The 24,666-nt window shown below is 51.8% G+C and overlaps 4 protein-coding genes across 5 annotated transcripts in view; 2 read left to right on the forward strand and 2 right to left on the reverse strand.

The window, feature by feature from the left end:
* The window catches only part of LOC116787990 (deleted in malignant brain tumors 1 protein-like), a 499,349-nt gene that overhangs the window by 429,060 nt on the left and 45,623 nt on the right, over nt 1-24,666 (forward strand). The gene's annotated exons all lie outside the window — the stretch shown is intronic.
* LOC116788637 (protein-L-isoaspartate(D-aspartate) O-methyltransferase-like) lies at nt 2,456-24,142 on the forward strand. Of its 2 annotated transcripts, XM_032691662.1 has the most exons (10): nt 2,456-2,460; nt 6,490-6,493; nt 19,090-19,224; nt 20,021-20,125; nt 20,402-20,433; nt 20,845-20,949; nt 21,572-21,692; nt 21,828-21,913; nt 23,194-23,363; nt 23,648-24,142. In XM_032691662.1, exons 3-10 carry the CDS (start codon nt 19,110-19,112, stop codon nt 23,658-23,660), a joined length of 747 nt encoding a protein of 248 aa, XP_032547553.1. In that variant the 5' UTR covers nt 2,456-2,460; nt 6,490-6,493; nt 19,090-19,109; the 3' UTR covers nt 23,661-24,142. The 2 variants fall into 2 exon arrangements, with proteins under 2 accessions (XP_032547553.1, XP_032547552.1); XM_032691661.1 differs by lacking the exons at nt 2,456-2,460; nt 6,490-6,493 and adding an exon at nt 18,966-18,993.
* LOC116788617 (prolactin-releasing peptide receptor-like) lies at nt 8,745-10,266 on the reverse strand. The gene has a single exon (XM_032691630.1). The coding sequence runs from the start codon at nt 10,083-10,085 to the stop codon at nt 9,000-9,002; it is 1,086 nt and encodes a 361-aa protein (XP_032547521.1). The 5' UTR covers nt 10,086-10,266; the 3' UTR covers nt 8,745-8,999.
* On the reverse strand, nt 14,557-18,846 carry CCDC32 (coiled-coil domain containing 32). The gene is made up of 4 exons (XM_032691691.1): nt 18,794-18,846; nt 18,221-18,458; nt 17,331-17,487; nt 14,557-15,819 (listed from the first exon to the last, which is right to left on the reverse strand). Exons 2-4 carry the CDS (start codon nt 18,447-18,449, stop codon nt 15,681-15,683), a joined length of 525 nt encoding a protein of 174 aa, XP_032547582.1. The 5' UTR covers nt 18,450-18,458; nt 18,794-18,846; the 3' UTR covers nt 14,557-15,680.

Genomic DNA, 24,666 nt, shown 5'->3' on the forward strand with positions numbered 1-24,666 from the left:
TAGGAAGAAAAATAAAAGTCACTTCCCTCGGCAGCTGTATAATTTCTTTCCTTTGTCAGGTGTTTCTCCAGGGTAGAATAAATCAGGAGGACATTCCACAGCTGCCAGCAGGTGCTGGAGGTGGGAGCAGGATCCAGCCATCCTCTGGAGCACAGGGTAAGAGGGGATGGCTGCAGGAGCAGGGAGGAGGGGATTCACAGCAGCTCAGGTACAAACGTGGAGCCAAAGGAAAACGTCTCCAACGGATCTGCTGTGTGTAGAGATATTTTGGCATTCATAGAATCATGGAATGGTTTGGCTTGGAAGGGACCTTAAAGCTCATCAAGTTCCATCCGCTGCCATGGGTGGGTTTGACAGAACTGTGCCCCAACACACACACGTGTGGTGGATCCCAGAGTGTCCCTGGACGGGGCTCTTTCCCGCTGTAAACCACGGAAAGGGGGAAGGCCGAGGGGAAGAGCCCGAGCGCTGCCCCCTTCGCCGCACCCCTCGGCTTTTATCGCGGCTGTTTTGCATGTGAATGAGAACTTCCCCACTTCCTTCTGGGGCTTGAATTGGCAAACGGGGAGTTGTTAAAAAACCTCCGCGTCTTGAGCCCCGACAAAGGATGGTTGCCATGGAAAAAATGGAAGTTGCATCTCGAGCAAAATATCCCCAAGGCCCAGCGCCAGCGGGAGGGAGGAGGGGACACCTGTCGGTCACACATCTTCTGCCAGGGCCCACGTGCCTCCACGTGCTTTTCCTTGGATTCCCTTATCCTTGGCAGTCGGTGCTTTGGGTTAAAAGAGGAGGAATCAGAAATGTCACGGTCGGGTGGGAAGGTTCTGTAGAACCTCAGCTGCTCTCCCTGCAGTGCTGGTGCCACCAAGTCCAGCAGGGCTGCCCCACATTTGAGATCCCAAAGGACGTCTGTAGCGGGAATCCAAAGCTGGAATCCCGTCTCAGGTAACAGGCAGGAGTCTCCTCCCTTGGTTATATCCAACCTCTTCTCCATGTCAGGGTGTTTTCCAAGTATGTTTTCCATTTGCCTATAAAGACATTTGCGGTGGCTTCCTTTTCTTTGGGGGAAAAAACCACCTTTGGATTTAAACTCACCAAAAGCTTTTCCCTTGCAGACCCAGAATTATAAACTGCATCTTCTCTTGCTTTTAGCAAATCTTAACGTGATTTCCAGGCAAGAAACTTGAGGAATTTGCTTTATACCTCCCCAAAGTGCTAATGGGAGCCACAGAATCCTTGCTGAGCTACAAGAGGGACTAAAATAAATCCCATCAGGGTTTATCCTCGCTGAGCTCTGCAGTGAGGCCTGGGATCAGCATGGGAACTGCACCTTTCCGTGGCTCTGGTGAGTGCTATTTGCTGGTGGGAGCTTGGAATGGGGAACAACAGGGCACTTCAGGGCTTAAACACATCCTTCTGCACTCCTGGAAGCACCGAGGGCTTGGGAAAAGCTGCCAGCAATCCTGTTTATTGGGGAGCATCAGGTGAGAAGGAAAACAGGGGTGGGGGAACCAGCAGCAACATGAAGGTGCCTGAGGAAACCCCTGCTGAGGGACTTTTAAGGTGCCAGAGTGAGGAGTAAAGGATAAAGAGTGTGGCTGGGCAAGGGCTTGATCTCCTGCTGGCAGAGGGGTGGAATTGTGGCGATCCAGGCCCATTGTGGCAATCCAGGCCCGTTTCTAACCCAGGAAAGGGCTGGGCAGGGGGAAACAGCAAAGGCTTGAGATTTAAAATGTAAAACCACAACAAATACAAATAAATATCTGGATCCCCGCGCTGTTTACTCATCCCACACCCCCGTCCCACTGCCTGATCATTAGCAAGTCCAAGTGGAACTGATGAGAGCCCAGCGAGCCTGACTTTGGGGAGAATCCCAGAGTGATTTGGGTGGGAAAGGACCTTAAAAATCATCCAGTTCCACCCCCTGCCATGGGCAGGGGCACCTTCCACTAGCCCAGGTTGCTCCAAGCCCCATCCAGAATCAGGTTGTTCTGTGGGATTGAGGGAGGCGTTCTAGGGCTGGAGGGTGTTTTGGGGCTGGGGGATTGGAAGGAACCGAGCGGCATCAGCTGGGGATGAGGAGCTGGAGATGCTCTGGGTGGCCACAGAAACATCTGGTTTGTGGCAGAGCCCTGTTGGGAAAGCAGGGCTGTGGGGGCTCTTCCCTGCTGAGTGCTCACAAAGAGCTCCTTGGAGCCAGGACTGGCTCCGGCAGCAAATTCCCGGCACTGACAGGATGGAGCTGCAAAGGCACAAAGTCTCTGCACGGCCCCATCCCAGGCTGTCACATCCCTCCATTCCCTGCTCCAGGCTGGGATGCTCCTGCACAGCCCATCCCTGCCCACCCCTCTGCTCTCCCAGGGCTCGGATCCACCTGGTTTCACAGTGTTTAACACAATATCACCCCCTCCCCTTGGCTCCAAATTCCAAACCTGCTCTGCCAGAGCGTTGTTCTTCCGAGTGGGGGGAACTCTGCCAGCTGCTCCCTCCCATCCACAGGCAGCCCCGGAGGGCTCGGCAGAATTCCCCATCCCACAGGGACTGCCGGCAGGAAGCAATCTGGCAGACAACATGTTAAAGAGGAGACTGATGTCTCGGAGCCACTGAACCATCTAATTGCCAATAAACACAGCCCACATGTAAATAATTATGGAGACCCAGGAAGGTGGAAGGAAGGAGCTGCCAGCCTGGAAACGCCCTGTGGCAAAGAGAGAAATTAAGATTTCCTGTTAATACAGGAGGGATGAGCATCAGTAAACCTGCCTGGATGTCTCCAGGCATTGCTCTGGGCTCGGGGTGGCCCGGGAGGTGACAATCCCTGCCGTGGTGAGAAGGACCAGGCTGTGCCCTGGGCTGAGTTTGAAGGTAAATCTTAAAAATTCATCTGTTTGCTTCTCCAAGCTCTTGTTGCCAGCCAGTGGGATTATTGCAATGCCTTTTTTTGCTGTGTTTTTGGGATAAGGAGCTGCAGGGATCCTAGTCCAGAACTTTGGAGCTTTATCAGCATCACACAGAGGCTCAGCAATGGAGCCCTGGTAAAACCTGCAGGGGCCTTTCATCCCCCTGCCAGGGCAGCCCATCCCATTCACTCCTTGCCATGGGCAGGGACACCTTCCTCTAGCCCAGCTTGCTCCAAGCCCCATCCAACCTGGCCTTGGACACTCCCAGGGATGGGGCAGCCACAGCTTCTCTGGGCAACCTGTGCCAGGGCTTCCCCACCCTCACAGGGAAGGATTTCTTCCCAATACCCTATCTAACCCTGCCCTCTGGCAGTGGGAAGCCGTTCTCCCTTGTCCTGTCACTCCAGGCCCTTGTCCAAAGTCCTTCTGCAGCTCTCTTGGAGCCCCTTTAGGGTCAGGAAAGGGCTCTAAGGTCTGCCTGGAGTTCTAGGCATCCCCACCACTACGTTTCACCCCCTGAGGTTGCCCTGGTTCCATTCCTGCTTCCTGGAGCAGGAGAGGTGTCACCAGGCAGAGCCCCCCACTGCCACCACCGAGGGAGCCGACTCGGTCCAGCAATTTGGCTTTTCCCAGGGGTTGATGGGTTCCTATGGCAACCAGGAGCCGCTCGGCAGCGCTTCCCTCCGCGGCAATCGCAGCGCTCGCCTCCTTTATGGAATTAGCGCCCGGCACCCGCACGCTGCGCGTGGCTTCGGCCTAATTACCCTAATCAGAGCCAGGAGATGGGCTGGAGTGATCCGGGGGTGCAAACAACCACCCACCACCCCCTGCCTGGGACCCTGCTGTGGTGGGACCCCGTGGGGGGTTCTGGTGCATCACCCCGAGGTCTTTGCTGCCAGGGGATGTGAGATGACCCCGTCCCTGCTGCAGGAAGTGTCTGGGTCTGCCTCATCGCTCCCTAAACTGGATATTAATACACAAAGTGATTAGTAAAAGCGATGCTTTGGGTGTGGGATTTTTGAGGTGTCTCCCAGCCCTGCTCCATCCTCGGCCAGAGGGAGAGCCCTGGGCGGTCGCACCCAGCTGGGATGTGGCTGTAGGTTTTTGGGACTGGCACAAAGCACCCCATCCCTCATCACCAGCTCGGGGACAATGTTGAATTAAGTCCGGCAAGTGGTAGATTTGTCCCTGAGCGAGGGAGCAGTGACCATGGCGTGTGATTAAGGAGCTTCTTGGCATCGGCTGCGGGAGCGGGATGATGGATAAAACTGATGGATGAGACGTAAACTGGGGTTTAGGAAATCTTGGTTCGTTTGCTGCAGCAGGAGCCTGCCACACTCACAGAAATTAAAATGTGAGTGCTCGAGAGTGTCTCACGGCAAGTGGAGGCAGTGGGGGAATACGGGATGAGTCGGAAGTGGGAGTGTCCATAAATCAGCTGCGGCGCTTTCAATAATTCACCACTGCTGAAGGATCCAGTGGTTCACAGAGAGGTGACATCCATGGGGAGGTGTTCAGTCCGTCTGATCCCATGGGATCCAGCCCCAGAGTGTCCAAGGCTGGGTTGGACAGGGCTTGGAGCAACCTGGGCTAGTGGAAGGTGTCCCTGCCCGTGGCAGGGAGTGGGACTGGATGAGCTTTAAAGTCCCTTCCCACCCAAACCATTCCAGGATCATTACTGGGGCCTGAGCTGTAGCAACTGTGTTTTTAGCCAAGATAAGTGAAAATAAGCCTAATTTACTCATTACATGTTGCAAATCTGCCTCTTTAGCTGGAGCCAAGGCCCAGGAAGAAAGAGTTGGGCACAGCTGGGCACAGCCCGTGGAATCTGCTCAGAGAAATGTGAAAGGTATTTTGCAAGACCTCTCAAGGAAATCAGAAGCGGTGGCTTGGGTTGGAATATTATTCTTAATAAACCAGGAAATAACAGTAATGAGACAAAATGAACCAACATTTTCTAAGCATTTTCCAGCTCCACAAACAAAATCTGCCCAACAATCCCGGCTCAGCCGAGGAGCTCCTCTGTTCTGGCTGTTTTGTCATCACTGATGACATCCAGACAGAACAAACACAGTGAGGGGGGGAGGCTAAAACCAGTGGAAAATTACCAGGCTAATTTTGTTTGCTGTGCTTGATTAGGAGACAAAGGAGGAAATTTCCAAGAGTACACATGGAAGCAGCGTTGATCCTTGCTCATCACGATTCATTCTGCAGCACCAGGACAAAGGACCTCATCATCTGCAGCCGTGGGAGAAACCTGGATGGGGATCAAGTAATGGGAATAATACCTTGCATGTAGGTAAGCTCTTTCAAATGATAATCTCTCGAGTGCTTTCGAAAGAACAGCACCGTAATAAATTACATTATCTGCCCCTTAGAGCTGTAGACATCTAAACAGGCTGAGCCTAAATGGCCCGGGTGCTTCCTGCTGTTAAATCCCACTGTTGGTCTCCAGTATTTTCCCTTTTGGAGGTTTCTGATGAGGAAAACCCCATTGGCAGGGTCATTACACCGAGGGAAGTTTTCCAACTTTCTAAACAGCCCAAGGCAGAGAGAGATTAGAAATGAGATGAGAAATGAGGAGGTTTGGGAAGGACGTGTGGTTGTTCTTCCATGCCAGGTGCTAAGACACAGAATCATGGAATCTTGGAAAGGTTTGGGTTGGAAGGGACCTTAAAGCTCATTTCATTCCAGTCCCCTGCCATGGGCAGGGACACCTTCCACTATCCCAGGTTGCTCCAAGCCCTGTCCAGCCTGGCCTTGAACACTTCCAGGGATGGGGCAGCCACAGCTTCTCTGAGCAACCTGTGCCAGGGCCTCACCACCCTCACAGGGAAGGATTTCTTCCCAATAGCCCATCTAACCCTATCCTTATTCAGTTTAAAAATCCCTGCCCAAAGCTGATGCTGGGGGTTGTCATTTGAGAAGGTGGTCTTTGGAGGTGCCCTCACACAGCTCAGGGAAGTGTCAGCATCCTGGGTTCCTGAGTGTGAGGAAGAAGCCACTGAGTCACCAGAGGTAGGAGGGTGGTTGGAGGGTGGGCATGTGGGACAAAAACAAACAGGGAGGCTGAAGTCACATATCTGGGCTATTGAAATCACTAATTATAATCAATCTAAGGAGGATTGTGTGAGCAAAAAGCGGATGGAGATCCACCTAAATGCAGCATTCCCAGTTTCCAAGTCAATGACAACTCCAGACAGATGATCTTGGATGTTCCTGGGCTGTGCCCTGGCAGGTGGGAGAGCTACAGGCACCAAAATGCCAGTAGAAAAGAGGATCATAGAATTATGGAGTTGTTTAGTTGGGAAAAGACCTTTAAGATCGTAGAGTCCATTCATTATTAACCATTTTTCAACCGACAAGAGAGTTTGTGAGGAGGAAAAGTGCTCGGGCAGAATATTGGGCAAAACTATTAATAACTGAGGATGATTTAACAAAAATATCCCCTTTATGCCCACAGGTTCCTGGTAGAAAACCTCCCAGCGAGGAAAGCTCTGCAGAATCAGCCTTCAAACATGTTTTTCTCCCCAGTTTATCTAATTAATTTACTTCCATTAAGAAAACAAACGGTGCTCTCCTTTATGAGTCTGGTTTCTGTGAATCGGAGACGGTAGCTCTGGGATTTCTGGGTTTATTCTCAGAAGCCACTCAGCTTTTAATCCACCCCCCCCAAAATAGTGTTTTCCCTTTTCCTGCAGGGTAATTTGGGGAATGAGCAAAACATCTCAGCAGGGGGACCTGAGGGTGGGGATTTGCTCTCTGGGTGCTCAGTAACTGCAAATTCCAGTCTAGTCTGGAAACACGAAAGAGGAAACCTCGTCCTCTTTGTGGATCAGTTCTCCAGGATGGATATATGGATTTTTAAATGATCCTGCAGATAAATGGTTGCAGTGATGGGGATGAGGGGGGCGTGTGTGTCTCCTCTTTCCAAGCCACCCACCTTGTCACAATAATGTCTCTGAGCCAGAGCTGGGGGGAAGAAAAAAGGGCAAGAAGAGCCATTCAGGGCAATTTAGGGGTTTTAATTAAGAGTGAAGTAATAGAGGTTGTGATGGGAGGAAATTAAGAGAGAAGAAATCAAGACTGGTAGTGAGAGGACAAGGGAGAATGGCTTCAAACTGACAGAGGGCAGGGTTAGGTGGGATATTGGGAAGAAATGTCAGACAGATATGGTGACAGAGCTAAATACATCCCAGTCAGCATCCTCCTGTGATGTGACTGACCTGCAGTCAAGAATTTCTTGGTTTTGTGAGATTCACACCAACACACACACACAGCCTGAGCTTTTAAAGCCTTTATTACAGGAGGGACAATCAGGGCTTTGCTTGGCTCCTCTGGGATGAGCAGCCCAGCCCAGCTCCAAGGAAGATGCAGGAAGCCAAGGAGGGAGCTGCTCTGTGGGAATGGGATAGAGGTCACTGGAATCACATTGGATGCATCCCTGTCTCTGCTGTCACCCCACAGCAAGACCATATGGTCCTTCTAGGATCACCATGGAGGTCTTAGCAGGAAGGTAAGCGAGCAGCAGCTTGTGGATGGGCATAAGGGGAGTGGATTAGGGATCCTGTTGGGATCCAGCCGGCTGTGTCTGCCCGGGGGAGCCCGAGCTGCTCGCTGAAGCAGGAGGGATGGGCAATGCCAGGGCGGTTTCCATGCAGGGGTGAGGATGTGCTGCCTGGGGGTTTTAAAGTCCTCAGCCCCACAGAGCACAGAAGCTCATGGTGAGCCAGAGGCATGGCCACTGGTGGCCAGGAGCTGCTGGGACCCCGAGACTTGGCGGCTGTGGGGGTGTTGGTGTCTGGGGGCTGTTCCCAAAGGCTTCTCCTGGGAAATCAAGAGGTTAAAACCGAGCTGGGCATTCGGTGCAAGGAGATGCTGCTTTCTGTGTGTGCTGCTTGCATGATGGGCCTCAGAGGCACCTGAGATGCCAAGGAGCATCTGACAAGAGAACCCACCCTTTATCCAGCAGTTTCTGTGATAGAGCAGCCCAGCACTGGGTTCCCACCTCCACCACAGGAGCCTGAACATGGACATACGCCACCTAAACTGCCCAGGGAGCGGAGATTGAGGCATCACCCCCAGAAAACTCATCACTTGGGATCTTTCGAGTCCTACTCGGCCGTGCAGAGCAGCGATGATTTCAGGGATGAGGCTTGCTGCATCTGCACATCTGGCTGGAGAAACTGGGATGCCCGGTCTGGTTACAGGGGCTGCTCCTCCAGCAAGCCAGGCAGGTTATGGAGTCCCCCCCCCCGTTCCAAACCAGCTGCCTGCTGTCGGCGGCCACGTGTCCCCATCTCCACCTGCAGAACGCACGTTTCTGAGCCTCCTTTGTCCTCCCACCAATAACCCACAATTTAAAAGGATAAATGCGCAGCAATTTCACGGCTCCCCGTGCGAGCCGACCTCTTCCCACGGCACAAAGTGCTGCCTGTTGCTTAGGAACAATCTTTATGCTACAGAACGAAGATGTGCGCTCTCTAAAGAGTTTTTCAAATGTGCCCAAGGGGTGTTTGCCTTGCTCAGGCGCTGACCCACCTTCTAAATATGCCACGGGGTGAAGTCTTTGTGCTCCAGACATGGTGCTGGACACCTACGACATCCAGCCAAGATTTGGGATAGAGGGATATGCCCCATCCCCAGCCACGATACTCATCCATTGCACTGTTCCAACGAGCCAAGAAACTGCTGCTTCATCAAAACCTTTGCCTGGCTCAGGTGTTTGTTGTTGCACTGGTTTGTCGTCCCCAAAGAACAAAACATCCTTGAGCTGTTCAAGTGATGAGGACACTTTCTCCATCCCTGGAAGTGTCCAAGGCTGGGTTGGATGGGGCTTGGAGCAACCTGGGCTAGAGGAAGGTGTCCCTGCCCGTGGCGGGGGGGTTGGAATGAGAAGAGCTTTAAGGTCCCTTCCGACCCAAACCATTCCATAATTCTAGGACACAAAGCCTGTCAGTTTTGTTGCCTTTCCAGGCACGAGAGACTTTTCTGGGAGCAGCAACAAACCAGCCCAACCAGCAGCCGCCTCCCACACCCAGTGTACAGCCAAGCGCCCTCCAGGTCCGAAAGCAAACCCTCTCCCTTGAGGTCCTCCAGCTAAGATAACCTGGTTTGCAAAGCCATCTTATCCAAGACGCTGGTGGGAGCATCTGCCAGGGTGGAGCAGGTGTTGAACCGGGAAGCCTTGCAGGACACGGTGCCAGAGCTCTTCTTCTTGCGGTAGAAGTAGCTGCTGAGGTGGAACCAGAACTTGTCGTGGAGGGAGGCGTAGATGAAAGGGTTGTAGCAGGCGGAGCTCATGGCAATCAGGTGGCACGAGACCTGGATGACGTTGACGTACCTCTTGTCCAGGATGGTGAACTCCTCGTCGATGTCCCGGATGAAGTTGACCACCTGGAGAGGGAGCCAGCAGATGGCAAAACAGACCACGGAGACGGTGAGCACCCGGAAGGTCTTCTGCTTGGTCCTGGTCCACTTGTCCTGGCAGCGATAGGCAGCGCCCGGCACGTTCCTCCTGTGCAGGCGGTAGGTGATGGCACAGAAGGAGACGGACACCGCCAGCAGCGGGAGCATGTAGGACAGGAGGAGCATCAGACACGAGTAGAGCAGCCGCTCCCTCTCCTCGTGCTTCCAGAACTCCTCGCAGATGATCATGTCGTGGCCGACGGCGTTGAGGTCCAGGTAGTGGGTGTGCAGCGAGGTGGGGACGGAGGCCACGATGGAGAGCAGCCAAATGCAGGCCACGAGGCACACGCAGGCCCTGCGGCCGATCCGCCTGCGGATCGGATACGCCACCACCACGTAGCGGTCGATGGCGATGGCCGTGAGGGACAGCACGGACACGAACACGGTGGCAGCCTGCAGCAGGGTGACAAAGTGGCACATGAACACGCCGAAGAGCCACCCCCGCGCCTCGAAGGCGTAGGACACGGTGAGGGGGACGCAGGCCAGGCACATGACGAAGTCGGCCACCGCCAGGTTCCCGATCAGGAAGTTGGTGGTGCAGTGCAGCTTCTTGGTGAGAGCGATGAGCAGGATGAGGAAGAGGTTCCCGGTGCAGGCCACGGCCACCAGCGTGGCGTAGAGTGGGATGAAGAGTGGCTTCAGCTCCAGGAGCAGGTCCAGGCCGGTGAACAGGGGGACTGTGCTGTTGTGCCAGGAGTTGTTGAGCAGTTGAGCCATGGGAGCCCCTGTGGCCGATGTGGCTTCTCCACACCTCAAAGTCAAGCAGAGATGAACCTGTGAGCTCTAGAGGGGAGAGAAACGCTTGTGGGTTGAATTTCTGGGCAGAAGGAGCCGTCCCCAGCGTCCAGGTCCTCCTGCACAGCCGCCGGTACAGAGCAAAGTTGGGAAGCTGGCTGTGAAATGGTTAATCAGCCAGCCCAGATCTGCGGAGAGCTGCCAGTTTGGGGCAGCAGGATCCGGAAAGCAGCTCCGGAAGCCTCATGGAGGCAGAAATAAAAGGCACTCCTGCATTTCTTGCTTTTCATTTACCCCAGTTAATTCCACTCCAACCCGCCAGCACCCGCCCACCCAGCTGGGCAGGAGGGTCCTTTCCATCCCCTGCGCTCTCATGTCTCTCCCTGCCAGCCCCATTCCTCCATCCCGCTGGATTATTTCACCCCCTTAAGTTATTTCTCCACCATCCACGGAACTTCGGCTTCTCCTGTCTTTCCCTGTAGCATCTGGGCTGGGAGGGATGGAAGGAGGAAGGGAATGCCTGACTCCCTGGGAACCTTCACAAACCTGCTCACAGAAGCACAGAGGGGATGCAGTCAAATATATTCCAGTAGAAAGTGTATGGGAATGAAGAATTCCCCTCCAGGACCCTTCTCTTGGACCCCACGGTGTCAAAATTAATGTTTCGTTCCCCTCACTAGGATCTGAACAGTCTTTTCCCCCCAGTGGAGAGTCAAACCAGCATTAATTAAGTAACCCCTGTAATTAACCGAGGGATATTGTGGTTTTCTGCACCCCGGCTGCACAGGCAGAGCGCACACTGTGGTATCACAGCTCCGGGTCCCCGTGCCCTGCCCGGGGCAGGAACAAAAAAATCATCCGGAAACTTGCAGCCGAGGAGCCAAAATGCTCATTAACTATTAGAGAATGAAAATTCTGAAGCTCGGTTGAACTCTTTAATTCTGTCTCATGCCCCCGGAGGAGTCGAACCAGCCCTTCTGTGCTTCGCCAGGGTCCCGCTCCCACTCCGGCACAGGCTGAACCCCGCGGCTCTGGCTGGGTTTTGGGGTGGTCCCGGTCTGTCTGAGGGACCCCGCTGTCCCAGCCCCGGTCCCGGAGCGCTCTTACCTGCCGGGGGTCCGGGGTGCTCCGGGCTGGGAGCCGCCCGCTGCCCGCCGCTGTTCCCGTGAGGATGAGGAGGAGCGTTCCCTTCGCGGGGTGTTGTTCACCGGGAGGCTCCGGCACCGCCGCTCTCAGCGGGATTTTTGTGTTGTTGGGGGTTTTTTTGTCCTGTTTTGTCTTTTTTTTTTTTTTTTTTCCCCCTCCCGCTTCGTGAGCCTTTCAGTCCCAGAGGAACAGGACGTTCCCACTCACGGCGCTCGGTGTCGCAGGTACTGGGGGGGACGCGCACATCCCTCCGCCCCGCATCGCGCGTGGAGCCGCATCCCGCCCCCCGGCCCGGCGGGGAGCCCCGGGAGGGGCTGCGGGGCCTCATCCAGGGCATTCCCCAGGCTGCAAAGGGGGGAAAGGTGCAGGGGGGACGGGGCGGGCGCAGGGACCGCGCGGGGGTCCCGGGGGTCGGCAGCGGCCGCCCCGTCGGGGGATCCCGGGGGCGAGCGAAAAGGGGGAAAAGTGGTTGTGGGGCAAGGGCAGGGTGGGCTGAGGGTGGTCCAGCCATTGCGAATTGCCCCACATGAGAACGGGAACCTGGGGGCTGGACACTGTTGGTCATTTTTAGCTCTTCTTCTTTTCTTTTTCCTTTGCCTCTCCACAGGCATCTCTTTGAAGCCTGAGGCAATAATTCCGATTTTCCCTGGGATAAGTGTGCAGTCCAGGGCTAATGGATTTTTACCGTGGGCAGTACCTGGCTCCTGATCCAGAGCCAGTTGCTGCCTGTCAGCTCCATTTCCTTTAGAAGTCTCTGATTCCACACGCAAGATTTCTTCATCATTTCCCTCACATCTTGCTTAAATAGGGGAAAATTAAAAATACTCATCATCCATTGGTATTTTTGGGGGGTAAGAGGGGTGGAAATTGTCAGAGCAGTCACTGAAGTTCTGCAGAATTGAGAGTTTTGGTGCGAGGCAGTGATTAATTCATCCCAATCTGACGGAGCTGGGCTGGTTATTAAAGCTGCCCGAGCTGAGCCAGGGGCTCGTCCCTGTCAAATAACCAGCAGGAAAAAAATCATCTTTGTATCAGTGCCTGGCGAGAGCTGCTGTTAATTTTAAAGAGCAGGACAGTCAGATAAGGAGAGCCAGAGGCTGGTTTGGGAGGAGAGCTGGGCTCTGGAGCTGCCAGCAGAATGAGGAATCACTGGGTGCCTGGGACAGGGCACGTGAACCCCGAGGCAGCCACAGGCTCCATCCCTGTCCGGCTGTGCCATGGCCAGAGTGACCTGGCTGCAGCACTGGGAGCTCTTCCCTCTGCATGGGCTTATCCTGGAAAAACCTTCTTTGACCTAATCTTTGCTGCTTCCAGACCCTGCAGGAAAAGTCACTCTCATTCCCAAAGCTCGTAGGCCCTGCACCAGGGGCTTGGCTCAGGGGTACAAGAATGGGTTGGAAAGCTGCAGCCCACCCTGATGGTTCCCAGTTGGAGAGCTGGAGATGCTGGAAGCATCCCAGTGTCCCTCCCACCCTGTGCAGATGATTGACAGGAATCAGTTGGCTGTGATTTGGTCCTTTCCTTTGTCACCAGGGTGGTTTTCAGAAAGAACCACAGGTTTTCCTAATCCAGATCCTTGAGAGCTTGTCAACTCCAAAGCAGGATGGGATATTTAATGGCCACAAGCTGAAGGAGGGAAGGTTTAGATGGGATATTGGGAAGAACTTGTTCCCTGTGAGGGTGGTGAGGCGCTGGCACAGGTTGCCCAGAGAAGCTGTGGCTGCCCCATCCCTGGAAGTGTCCAAGGCCAGGTTGGACAGGGCTTGGAGCAACCTGGGATAGTGGAAGGTGTCCCTGCCCATGGCAGGGGGGTAGAATGAGATGAGCTTTTGGGTCCCTTCCAACCCAAACTATTCTGGGATTCTGTGATTCTCAGCATCACCACAGGGTGCTGCCAGCTCATGCTTCTGTGGGATCAATTCCCTCAGCCCCAGCTCATGGTGAACACCCTTTTTCCCCTGTTTGGGTGGGTGGGAGCCTTTCCTGGCTGCCCAAAGTGCTCCCCCAGCCGGGCAGTACCTGCAGCCCTGCCCTCACCTCGCTCTGATGAGGCAGCAGGTGAATTGGGTTGGATTTCATTCCATCGTGCCTCATTTGGAAAGCAAAGCCCCGGCAGGCTGGGGCTGTGTCACCACACCGGGGTGATCCGAATCTCCCTGGGCTCTGAGGGGGCACAGAAAAGCAGCTTCCTGCGGGGAAAAAAGGTAAAACATTGTCTTTAACAGGTACAAAGAGGAGGGGGGCTGATGTTTCCTTTGTGATTACTCATTTCTCACGCCTGGGAAATCATGCCCTGTGTCTTGCTGGCAGGTCTGTGCTTGTGCCTCGTGGGCTGGATGTGATGCTTTCAGATACCAGTGCTGCAGAACTGCCTGCGCTGGCTGAGAATTGGCCTTTTCTGTCACTGATGGCTCTTTTGGGTTAAATTGTTAAAAACAGGCTGCCCAGGGCAGTGGTGGATTCACCAGCCCTGGCAGGGAGCTAAAAGCTGTGTGGATGTGGCACTTGGGGACACGGTTTAGTGGTGGCCTTGGCAGTGCTGGGGTTGGACTGGATGATCTCAGAGGGCTTTTCCAACCTAAATGGTTCTGTGACCTTCCTCTGTGGGAATTATTTCCACATATAGGAAGGCTGGTGTTGCTGTGGGAGCAAAAACCAATCCTAGTGAGGCTGCCGGTTGTACCCAAAAATCTGTTTGAGTTTGTTTTTCCTAAAATAAACCACTTTACTTGGAGGTAAAGTCCTTGCTACTCAAACCATGTGTGGCATCACCAATTGCAACAACACTGCTCAGACATACCACACTGCTTTTCACAGCTTCAGTGACCTTGTAAAGGAGTTTTTGAGGGTTTTTTTAATGGTGATATAAGTACAGACCCACCCCAAATCTATATTTCATATTATCATTTAGTGATCTATAATTAGAGCAATATCATTCTAAATTATATTTATAATATATGGGAGGCAGAAATAAAAGCTCTATCTAAGGAATGAATTAATTTAAGGAAATTATTGTTTACTCTTTGCAATGATCAGTTAGATTGATTTTCTTTTGTCCTATATGTTTCCATAGAGCAGGTCAGAGAATCCTGGAATGGGTATTATTTTTACAAATGAAATGGTAAGAGCTGCTCCCTCAGGTCCTTTCTCCAAAGGAAATGGTCGGTGATGTGGCTCTGGAGTTCTTTCAGGTTCAGATCTTTTGGATGCATTTCTTTCTCAGGTACCTTTAGGAATATATAAAATAACATTAACTGTCCAGAGGTGACAGGGAGAGCAGCACCATTTATGCACAGAGACAGGAAACTGGGAAGGTCTAGAAAGAATTTACTCGTAAAAATGTATTTCCAAACAGGTACATAATGAACACGGGATGAATCTGGTGTGGATAAACTCCTGGAACCACAATTTCTCTTCAGGAGCTCTGACAGGCTTGTGCTGCTTCCCTCTACCGACCCCCAGTGTCGGTGCCGAGGTGGAACACGCAGATCAACCAAAAATCAGCACAGAAATTACAGATTCTTCGATTAGTAAAGGGAAATAACCCTCTGCAGAGCTAAACGGGGTAAAAAACCCCAATTAAATACTAAATATACTTCAATTCAGAGAATTCTATGCAAGTCTGTGATGAAAAGCAGCTGTTTGTGGCCTCCCTGGTTATCACTCTTGGTTTCTTGATACAGAATCTCAGCTGACCCTCTTTGGGAGAGGCTGAAGGGATGAAGAACAGGTACAAAATGACAAACAAGAGGAAAAATACTCCCCTTCCAGTCTATAATAGAGAGTTTGCGCAATAAGGTAGGATATTAGGGGGTATTAGGAAGTGTGAAATAGGTACAACATCAATGCCACCATCAATTTATTGAATGCAGTGAGAGCTTCCTGCAGGGTCCGAAATTCACAGGGGTGAAAAGGACCTGTCTTCCTGGGGCAACTCACACTGAAACAGGGAAGATCTGGAGAAAACACCCCAGTGGACTTGGCAGGAGAGAAAAAAATGCCCAAGTGAGTAATAAACAGGAAGAAGACAGGAAGAAGCGATTCAGTGGTTTTTCTCTGCTCTGCTCTAGACCGTGGTGTTTTCTGATCCCTCTCAACAACTGCTTTGTTTATTTTGTTTAATGTGTCTCCTGGTGGATTCCAAACAACCCACATCCAGGCTGGAATGATGAGGTGGCTGCAGGCTGGGAGAAGATCAGAGTGGGGTTTCACTTCAGCTGTGTCACAGGCGCTCCCTCTTGTCCTTACCGACGTCAGTCGCCGTCTCTGGAGCTCCAGAGCTGGAATTTCATGTGGTGGTGGTGGTGGGGGGGGGTGTGTTCTTTTTGCTTCTTAAACCACTGAAAATTTGCTCTGTGCCCTCCTCCCTGTTCTCACTATGGCTGGGAACAACTTCCCGAGGGCTGGGGCAAGAGGCAGCTCTGGGGGCCCTCACTGCTCCGCAGCCGGAGGCTCTTCCTCGTTCTCCTGCTTCTCCGGCTGCGGTTCCGGCGGGATGAGGCACTGCACCTCCTCGGAGCTGATGGCCACCTTGTCAGGCTGCAGCCAGCGCTTCAGGTGCTCCAGAGTGCTGGGGGACAGAGAGACACACACTGAGAGCTGGCAGCAACAAAGCCCCGCAGGAACGCGCGGAAGGAGCGACGGGAAAAGCCTCCACGGGTAATCCCTGCCCCTCTGTGGGTATTCCTGTTCCCACAGGTGAGGTCTAGCATTGGATTGATCCATATCCCAAAAGAGCAAGCAGAATCTGGCACTCCACAAAGCCATTCTGCTGCAGTCGGGCTTTATACGCTCCGGTTAGAAAAGCTTTATGCTCTGATTTTTCTCAGTGTAAAGGATTCTTTTCAACCTTTACACATCTGGAAGTTCTCTGTCTCTGATGCCAAAGATTCCAACTCAATCAAACTGCCAGAGGGCAGGGTTAGATGGGATATTGGGAAGAAATCCTTCCCTGTGAGGGTGGGGAGGCCCTGGCACAGGTTGCTCAGAGAAGCTGTGGCTGCCCCATCCCTGGAAGTGTCCAAGGCCACGTTGGACAGGGCTTGGAGCAACCTGGGCTAGTGGAAGGTGTCCCTGCCCATGGCAGGGGGTGGAATGAGATGGTCTTTTAGGTCCCTTCCAACCCAAACCATTCTGTGCATTTCCAGCTTTCTGGGCTGGAAGAAAAAAACCCCTTGTGTTCAAACCAACCAAGCCCCCAGTTGCCTCTTTGTGATGATCAGGAAACACAGGGGGGAAGGGAAGGGCACAAAACCAAAGCAGGAAGCACATCCAAAACCGTGTGAGTGTTAATAACACCAGAAGGCTAAAGAACATATAGAACCCTAAAAATCTAATAACGTAGCTCTGCGTTCTTAAAAATTAAGGCTTGTTTAATTACATTGGTGGGTGAGACTCAAAACTTCAGCACCATTCAGGAGTGACCTCTAACTTCATAGTCAAATTCTAGGGACTAAAATTCTTTCATGGATAACATCCTCAGCCTTTAAAAACAGTAGAAAGAGCACATAAAGGCTTGGTTTTAAATATAAATCCCCCTGAAGTTAACAGGCCAGAGAAAGACTCTGAAACCTCCTTATAAACACGGATTATTTTTCATAGTTAATTCCCAAACTGGCTTAAGTAGATTTTCTTCAAGGGAGAGACTGTCAGCCAGAAGCAATCATGGAAAATGTCAGCTGAGAAAGGAGGAATTTGGAGAGCGTTCCAAGTGATTGGAAATGGGAGACTGCTGAGGAACAGGGCTCTCATCTTAATTCCTTCATCATCCATGGGAGGGTAATGGGTGGGAGAGCAGAAGCACTGTAAGAGAGGCACGGAGGGGAAATCTCATCCCAGGACTGGCACCAACCCTGTAATGGCCCCCAAATCCCAACCTGAGACACACGGGACATTCCTTCCTCTGCTCCATTCTTTCCCTACCCCACTTGCTCCGTGTGTTCCCTCTAGGCCAGCCCAAGATCCTTCAGAAAGCCCATGGCAGCCTCTGGGAGCTGCAGGGAGGTGGTATTTCCCTGTAATGCCCTGACTCTGGGTTTTAAGAGGTGAGTATTGACCCCTTCTCCCCGACTCGCCCGTTACCTCTCGTCAGCATCGTGACCCTCCACGTAACATTCTGCCTCAAACTTCTCCTGCAGGAACCTGTCCCAGCACTCCTGCTTGGCCTGGGACAGCGTGCGCAGCATGTCCTTGGAGGTCACCTCCTGGGACAAGCCCTTGATCCTCATCAGTCTTCTCTCTGTGAAGAGAGGAGGGGTCTTTATTTAATTTTTGTTGTTTTTTTTTTTTTTTTTCCTGAAGGGAAAGAAGAGAAGGATCTGGACTTCTCTGTCAAAAAAAAAGTAAGTTGGGTTAACTTTTCAAGGCTGATTTCTATTTTAAAAGTCATTTCCACCCCTGAATTTCAAGCCTGCACGAGTCTATTTCTTGCATACACACAAGATGATATTTTTAGGTGATGCTTCTGAAGGAAATAAGGTTTATGCAATCAGTTAACTCTGCCCATTTGGGATTTTAATAACAGTTACTGCTCAGTTTCCATGAAATCACACAGGAGGGCACAGAACTCGCAGGCACTGAGTTCCTGTAATTTTCATGCAAACTGGAATATAAATCACACTCAATGCACTGCTTAGTGCACTGTAAAACAGCAGTGAAGGCAAGATGGAAGCTTTAGCAGAAACAAAAGCTTAAAGATCCACTTCTGCCACCCCTTCCTCCTGCCTTGTCGCTGTGTGTGCAGCCTCTGACTTACCGAGGGGGGTAAAGCCCAAATTTTTTAGCTTTTACTGGATGAAAAGTTGCTTTCTGTGGCAAAGCTGAAGAAGCTCTGAGCGAGCTTCACATTTGCCACAAGTGCAGTAGGGGAAAGGAGTCAGATTCTCCACGAAACAGCTGGGGGACCTTCTGACCAGAGCACTGCCACGCAGACAGAGGTGTCACCAGGCCCCTCAGCGGCGGGGGACACTCACCCAGGGATGCCAGGTACACCTCGGAGTCGTTCAGGGGTGCCCAGGGCTTCAGGCTGGGCCGGGAAGAGCCACCGGATCCGCTGCCCGGGGCGTAGGAGTCCATGAAGGAGTCTGTGAAGGCATCGCCGCTGTCCTTGAGCTCGGGATGGGGCAGACAGGAGCAGATCTCGGCCCAGAGGTCCTCGCTGGACCGGGGCACCGCGGAGTCCGCGCTCTCCATCATCCTCATCCTGGAGTCCTGGGATGGGGGAATAAACGGTGAGCGCCGAGCAGAACCCCCCGCCCAGGCCTCCCCCGTCAGTCTCCCTCGGCCCAAGTCACATCGGCGGGCGTTTCAGGGAATTCTCATCCCACTGGGAAGCAGTGACACGCTCCAGGGTGTCGCACCCAGGGAGACCCCTCAGGGGACAGACGGGCGGTCCCCCGCCGGCACCGCAACCCCTCCGCCCCTTCCCGCGGAACGCCGTGTCCCCCCCGCTTTCCAGGACGCTTTCCGGGCCGCGGAGGGGACACGAGGGGACACGGAGGGGCCGTGGAGGGGACACGGAGGGGCCGCGCCGGTCCCGCACTCACCGCACCGCGCACACGGGAAGCCGCGGCAGCTTCACCCTGCGCGTCACCAGCGCCCGGGCCTGACCAATCGCCGCGCGTCGCCGGCAAGGGCAAGGCGCCCATTGGTCCGCGGCGCGGGGGATCGGCAGGGTGGGAGGGGCGCGCTGACGCCGCCGCGGCGCCATGTTGGAGAAGGGCGGAAGTTGTCCCGGGCGGCGCAGGTGAGCCTGTGTCACATTCCCAGCGGTTTAGTGAGGGCGGGACAGCGGGAAAGGGGGAGTTTCGGGGTGGCTCTGAACCCCCCCTTCTCTCCGCAGGCCGCTGCTGTGCCCGTGGGATGAGCCGCCTGCCGCGCCGCGCGGTGCTGGCACTCATGGGGCTGCTGTTCGCCCGGACCATGGCCTGGACATCCAGCGGGAAGACACACGCGGAGCTGGTCAACAACCTCTACAGTGAGTCCCAGCAGGATCCGCTGGAAGGCCGGTGTACGGATATTTAATGCCGGCGTACGGATGTTTAGTGTGACACTGTTCACTCTGAAGGGCTGGGGTTGATATTCCTGAATTTCGGCCTTTGTCCCGGCCTGAACTCGTTCTATTTATAACCAGAGACAAGGTGTTATGCCAGAAGGGGCAGGAAAGCCTCTACACGCTTTCCTTCCCTGCCTCTGGAAGTGTGTGACGCCCTTTAAAGAGTTGCATCTCGGAGCCTGTGGGTGCTGCCGAGTGTCCTGGACACCCAGGCTGTGCCTTCAGCTCTGGGGGTCGGAGCTCCTGGTGCCCGGCGCTCCTGGTCTGCTCCAGACAGCGGGCTGGAACACACACAGAGATAGCTCTGAGCTTCCCCTGCTGCTGGAGCTGGTTAGTCCCTGCCAGAATTCGCCCAGAAAGGCTGGAAGGGCCGTGGAATGTCTCTGCAGCAGTCGCTCTTGAGTTCACTGCGGAAACCTGAGCTGGAGTCTCCGCTTTTTGGAGTGCAATGTGACTCCATTTCTCTCCCATTACACTTGGCAGTGCCAGAAATGTGGATGCAGGTCACCACCACCCTCTGGGGATGGGCTGCTGGCTGGGACCGTAGTGGAACTGGGAAAGGATGTCCTTCTATTGGCATTTGTTTTCTGTCCCTCTCACACTGAGGCTGAATTCCCTCAGATCCACAAACTCCCTGAACGTGCTTCCCCTTCCAGATCTCTTCTTGCTGGTGTGCTGAGGGTTTCAGTCCTGCCTGTCTCTCTTCCTTCCTTCCCAGAAAAAGGGATCGTTAAGTCCCAGCGAGTCTTTGATGTGCTGTTGGCCACGGACAGAGGTCACTACATCAAGTATTACCCGTACATGGATTCTCCTCAATCCATTGGTGAGTCGTTTTGGGAAAAGCTCTAGCTGTGGAATCCCCATCCCTGGAAATGTGCAAGGCCAGGTTGGATGGAGCTTGGGCATCCTGGGCTAGTGGAAGGTGTGTCTGCCCATGGCAGGGGGTGGAATGAGATGAGCTTTAAGGTCTCTTCCAACCCAAACCATCCTGGGATTCTCTGAAATTCTGTTTTTAGGGGAAGGCGTGGGAGAACTAAGGACTGTTCCCATGGGCAATTTTATTCTTTATCAAACAACTTTGTCACCTGTTTCCTTTTAGGCTACAAGGCCACGATCAGCGCCCCACACATGGTAAGATGAAAACTCTTCACTTCAAACAGAAATGGAGGGAATTGTTTATTTCTCTTTTTATATTTCATTTTTCTTCAAGTACAGAAGTGGAACACATGATTATCCTGCTTGTTTCTTTAGGGATTTTTTTGTTTTAAGAGGAGTTTCCCTTATAATCTTTCAGTTGCTTTAAAAGTGCGCTTAGATGGGAATTCTGTGTTGTCCATTTTTTCCCTTGCTGTTTCACATGTAATTCCTGAGCCTCTTCCTAAGTGTGGCTCTGCCAAAAGACCTTCCAGGTCTGACCCTTGAGTTTCGCTCTGGAAGTGTCAGGCACAGGGCCGGGTGTGCTGGGATTAAATCGGAGAACAAGGAAAAGGGGTAGGAGAGGAGACTAAACCCGGGCTGTTTCCCACCTCCATGTCCACACAGCATGCCCACGCCCTGGAGCTGCTCAAGGATCAGCTGGTGGAAGGTGCCAAGGCTCTGGATGTGGGATCTGGAAGTGGATACCTCACTGCATGCTTTGCCAGGATGGTGAGCTCACGGCACCCCATTCCCAGCTCGGACAGCGGGAATGTGCTTTCGGTGGGGAGAGCAGGAGGTGGGAGGAAGGGGAGTCTCTTCCCAGGCCAGCTTGTACTGAAAACAAATACTTCTTTGGGATCTAAATGGAGGCTGTATCTGCCATGAGATATTTTGTGTGTTTATCCACTGTGGATAGTCCATTGTGGGTTCCTTTTAGTTTATGTCTTCATTACTCACAGTCTGTTTCCTTGTTTTCTGAACTCCTGGAATTATTTGCTGTGAAGTGCTAGAAAGCTGGTCAAGTTACTCAGGAGGATAATTAGTCAAGAACTTGCCATGGAAGCTGCTAATTCTACCAAATAATGATTTGTTTGGCAATGAAGGATTACTGGGAATCCTTGGAGACTTGGCAGTTACAGACTACTGGGAATCCCCGTGGACAGTGTCTGTGTATCCCTTAAGCAGCTGATAGATTCCTCAGCCTTAAAATCAGGAGTATTTGCACCTCTTGTTCAGAAACTCTGCTCTGGAGCTTATGCCAGCTCTCCAGTTCCCACTGAAACCCGCTCCATCAAACACCTCTCTTTGATATGGGAGGTGCCAGGTGTTGGACTGATGTTGATCTTTCCAGACTGGCCCGACAGGGAAAGCTGTGGGAGTGGAGCACATCAAGGAGCTGGTGCACGAATCCATCCGGAACGTCCAGGAAGATGATCCGACGCTGCTCAGCTCCGGCCGTGTGAAGCTCGTGGGTGAGTTCCATGCCACCCCCGGGGTTGTCCTCTCCGGGAACGCCTCGGGTTTGCTCCCTGAAGTCGTTCCAGTCTGTGTGGATGCTCTGAGTTGCTGTGAGAACAAATCTTCCCCGCGTGTTTTCCCTCCTGCAGTTGGAGACGGCAGGCAGGGATACCCCGAGGAGGCTCCGTACGACGCGATCCACGTTGGAGCGGCCGCAGCGACCGTCCCCAAGGAGGTGAGAGTGGCCCTGCTGGGTGTCTCTACCTCTTTTTTTTTGTGAGAAAACTAATTGGGGAACCACTACAAGCTTCTTATTTGTCGTGTCCTTTCCAGCATGGCTTATTCCCAGTATCTCTTTTTTTTTTTTTTGGAACTCTGCTCGTCGCCAAAAACATCGGGATAAATCAAACTCTCTGATATTGGGATAAATCAAACTATCTTGGGATAATTCAAACTCTCTGATATTGGGATAAATCAAACTATCTCGGGATAAATCAAACTCTCTGATATTGGGATAAATCAAACTATCTCGGGATAATTCAAACTCTCTGATATTGGGATAAATCAAACTATCTCGGGATAAATCAAACTCTCTGATATTGGGATAAATCAAACTATCTCGGGATAAATCAAACTCTCTGATATTGGGATAAATCAAACTATCTCGGGATAAATCAAACTCTCTGATATTGGGATAAATCAAACTATCTCGGGATAAATCAAACTCTCTGATATTGGGATAGATCAGACTATCTCGGGATAAATCAAACTCTCTGATATTGGGATAGATCAGACTATCTCGGGATAAATCAAACTCTCTGATATTGGGATAAATCAAACTATCTCGGGATAAATCAAACTCTCTGATATTGGGATAAATCAAACTATCTCGGGATAAATCAAACTATTTTCAGTATTAGGAAGGAGGCACTGCTTTATTCAAAGCACCGGGTGCATGGGGATATTCCACCTAAATGCACATTGACTTTCAAAACTTTTCACTGCTTACACATTTTAGCAAACAAAGAAATTACTGTTCATGGGCTATAAATTACATAATTCTCTTCATTAATTACTATTCTATCTTCTATCAATTTCTCGCTTCTCACGCTAATTAGTGCACGTTTTCAGTCTTTTTATTATCTTTTAGGGTAGAAAGGGTTTCAGTACAATTGCTGAATTGTCTTTGTTAGTTTCTTCTTTATCTCAGGGTTCTGCAAAATGTCCTTGTGGTCTATAAATTCAGCATTCCCTGTGTCCAGTTTCAGCAGTATATCCAATATTACTCTCCCCCAGGCTTTGTTCATTGAAAGGTTCGTTACAGTTGTTCTAGCACAATTTAAAGTTTCAGGAATTTTCCCAAACCATATTCTCCCACAACAGCAGCCTTGAAGAGAAGCCTCGCTAAATGCCGGCTGCAGTGACAATTATGACTCATTAAAACGATTAGAAAAGTTCTTAGGAAGGTTGTGGTGTCATTTCCGACGCGCTGACTCGGATTCCTGTGTTTCCCAGCTGCTGAACGAGCTGAAGCCGGGCGGGAGGCTGATCCTGCCCGTTGGGCCCGAGGAAGCGAACCAGGTCCTGATGCAGTACGACAAAACCAGCGACGGGCACATCGTGGAGACCCAGCTCATGGGCGTCATCTACGTCCCTCTGACTGACAAGGAAAAGCAGTGGCCTCGGTAAAGAGCTGCTCTTCCCCGAGGAACATTCCTTCTTCATCTGTCCCTCTGCTTGCTCTCCTCGGCTTTGCTGAACCGAGTCCTGGATCCCTGGCAGATGTTAAAAAAAAAAAAAAAAAAAAAAGAGGAGGAAACAGCTTGGCAGAGAGCAAGGGGGTGTTTCCCCTTGGATAGGGCTTGCCAACTTTTATTTCCTCTTTTCGTGGAGCCTGTGTGTGTTTGTAAACCCCGTGTCGTGGAGCCGAGGGCCACGAGTAGTAACTGTTGGTTTTTCTTTGCCTCAGGGGTGAACTCTGACACATGGATGGATATCCCTAAAGGCACCTCAGAAAGCTCATGAGTGGGACTTAGGCCTGTAGATGGTCGGTATGGTTTTGCTTTTTAACGGAAATTTTATCCATGGATAAAGGGAAGGGAAGTTCTGCTTCAGCAGAGCTCATTCTGGAGGGATGGAGAACAGGGGCAGGACCAGAGAAGGCTCTTGGAGGCCGCGGCAGCTTCCAGGAAGTGGATCCGGATAACTCCAGCTATCCTCCTCTGATAAACTACAGATAACATCAGAGAATTCCAAAAGCAGGCAGGAATACTTAAACCTTCACTAAAACAGTTTTAATATCGACTACTCTGCTTAATGCTTGGTGAAAAGAAGTCACAATTAGTGTCTCAGAGCAGTGAGACTGATTTGTGTGTTTTTAATTATGGGAGTGTGTTCTCTTCTAGTCGTGCATCCACTAATTTAATCTTGGGCAGCAACACTGAATTTTGGGGTTAAGAAAAAATTCTCATTTCCTGGCTTTTTTCTGTTTGGGGTTATGAAAAATGCTCATTTCTTGGCTTTTTTTTTTTTTTTTTCCTGTTTGGGGTTATGAAAAATGCTCATTTCTTGTGGGTTTGGGGTTTTTTTTCTCTTCATAGCTAAGAAAAAATGCTAATTTCTTGGCTTCTTTTCTGTTTGGGGCTATGAAAAATGCTAATTTCTTAGCCTTTTTTTTTTCTGTTTGGGGTTATGAAAAATTCACATTTCCCGGCTTTTTTTTTCTTTTTCTGTTTTTTTATTTTTTCTGTTGGGGTTATGAAAAATTCCGGGGTTAAGAAAAACGCTCATTTCTTGGCTTTTCCGTGTCTGGGGTTATGAAAAATGCTCATTTCTCGGCTTTTGCCTGCCGTGTCCCTCCCTTGGGCGGTGACTGGAGAGGCTCCCCAGGGGCCGGCGGACTGCGGTTGAGGCTCGGGGCTCAGTACTGGGAGGGGACTGTTATGAGGTAAATGAAGGCGGTAAATAAAGATAAATAACGGTGCTGCC

This window comes from Chiroxiphia lanceolata, chromosome 6, assembly GCF_009829145.1.
Source record: "Chiroxiphia lanceolata isolate bChiLan1 chromosome 6, bChiLan1.pri, whole genome shotgun sequence".
Taxonomy (NCBI): domain Eukaryota; kingdom Metazoa; phylum Chordata; class Aves; order Passeriformes; family Pipridae; genus Chiroxiphia; species Chiroxiphia lanceolata.

Coding starts and splice junctions, on each gene's coding strand:
- LOC116788617 (XM_032691630.1), bottom strand. CDS start 10,085: ATGGCTCAACTGCTCAACAACTCCTGGCACAACAGCACAGTCCCCCTG.
- CCDC32 (XM_032691691.1), bottom strand. CDS start 18,449: ATGAGGATGATGGAGAGCGCGGACTCCGCGGTGCCCCGGTCCAGCGAG. Junction 17,488..18,220: donor GGTGTACCTGGCATCCCTGG/GTGAGTGTCCCC, acceptor CTCTCTTCACAG/AGAGAAGACTGATGAGGATC. Junction 15,820..17,330: donor GGTCACGATGCTGACGAGAG/GTAACGGGCGAG, acceptor TCTGTCCCCCAG/CACTCTGGAGCACCTGAAGC.
- LOC116788637 (XM_032691662.1), top strand. CDS start 19,110: ATGAGCCGCCTGCCGCGCCGCGCGGTGCTGGCACTCATGGGGCTGCTG. Junction 20,126..20,401: donor GGATTCTCCTCAATCCATTG/GTGAGTCGTTTT, acceptor GTTTCCTTTTAG/GCTACAAGGCCACGATCAGC. Junction 20,950..21,571: donor CTGCATGCTTTGCCAGGATG/GTGAGCTCACGG, acceptor TGATCTTTCCAG/ACTGGCCCGACAGGGAAAGC.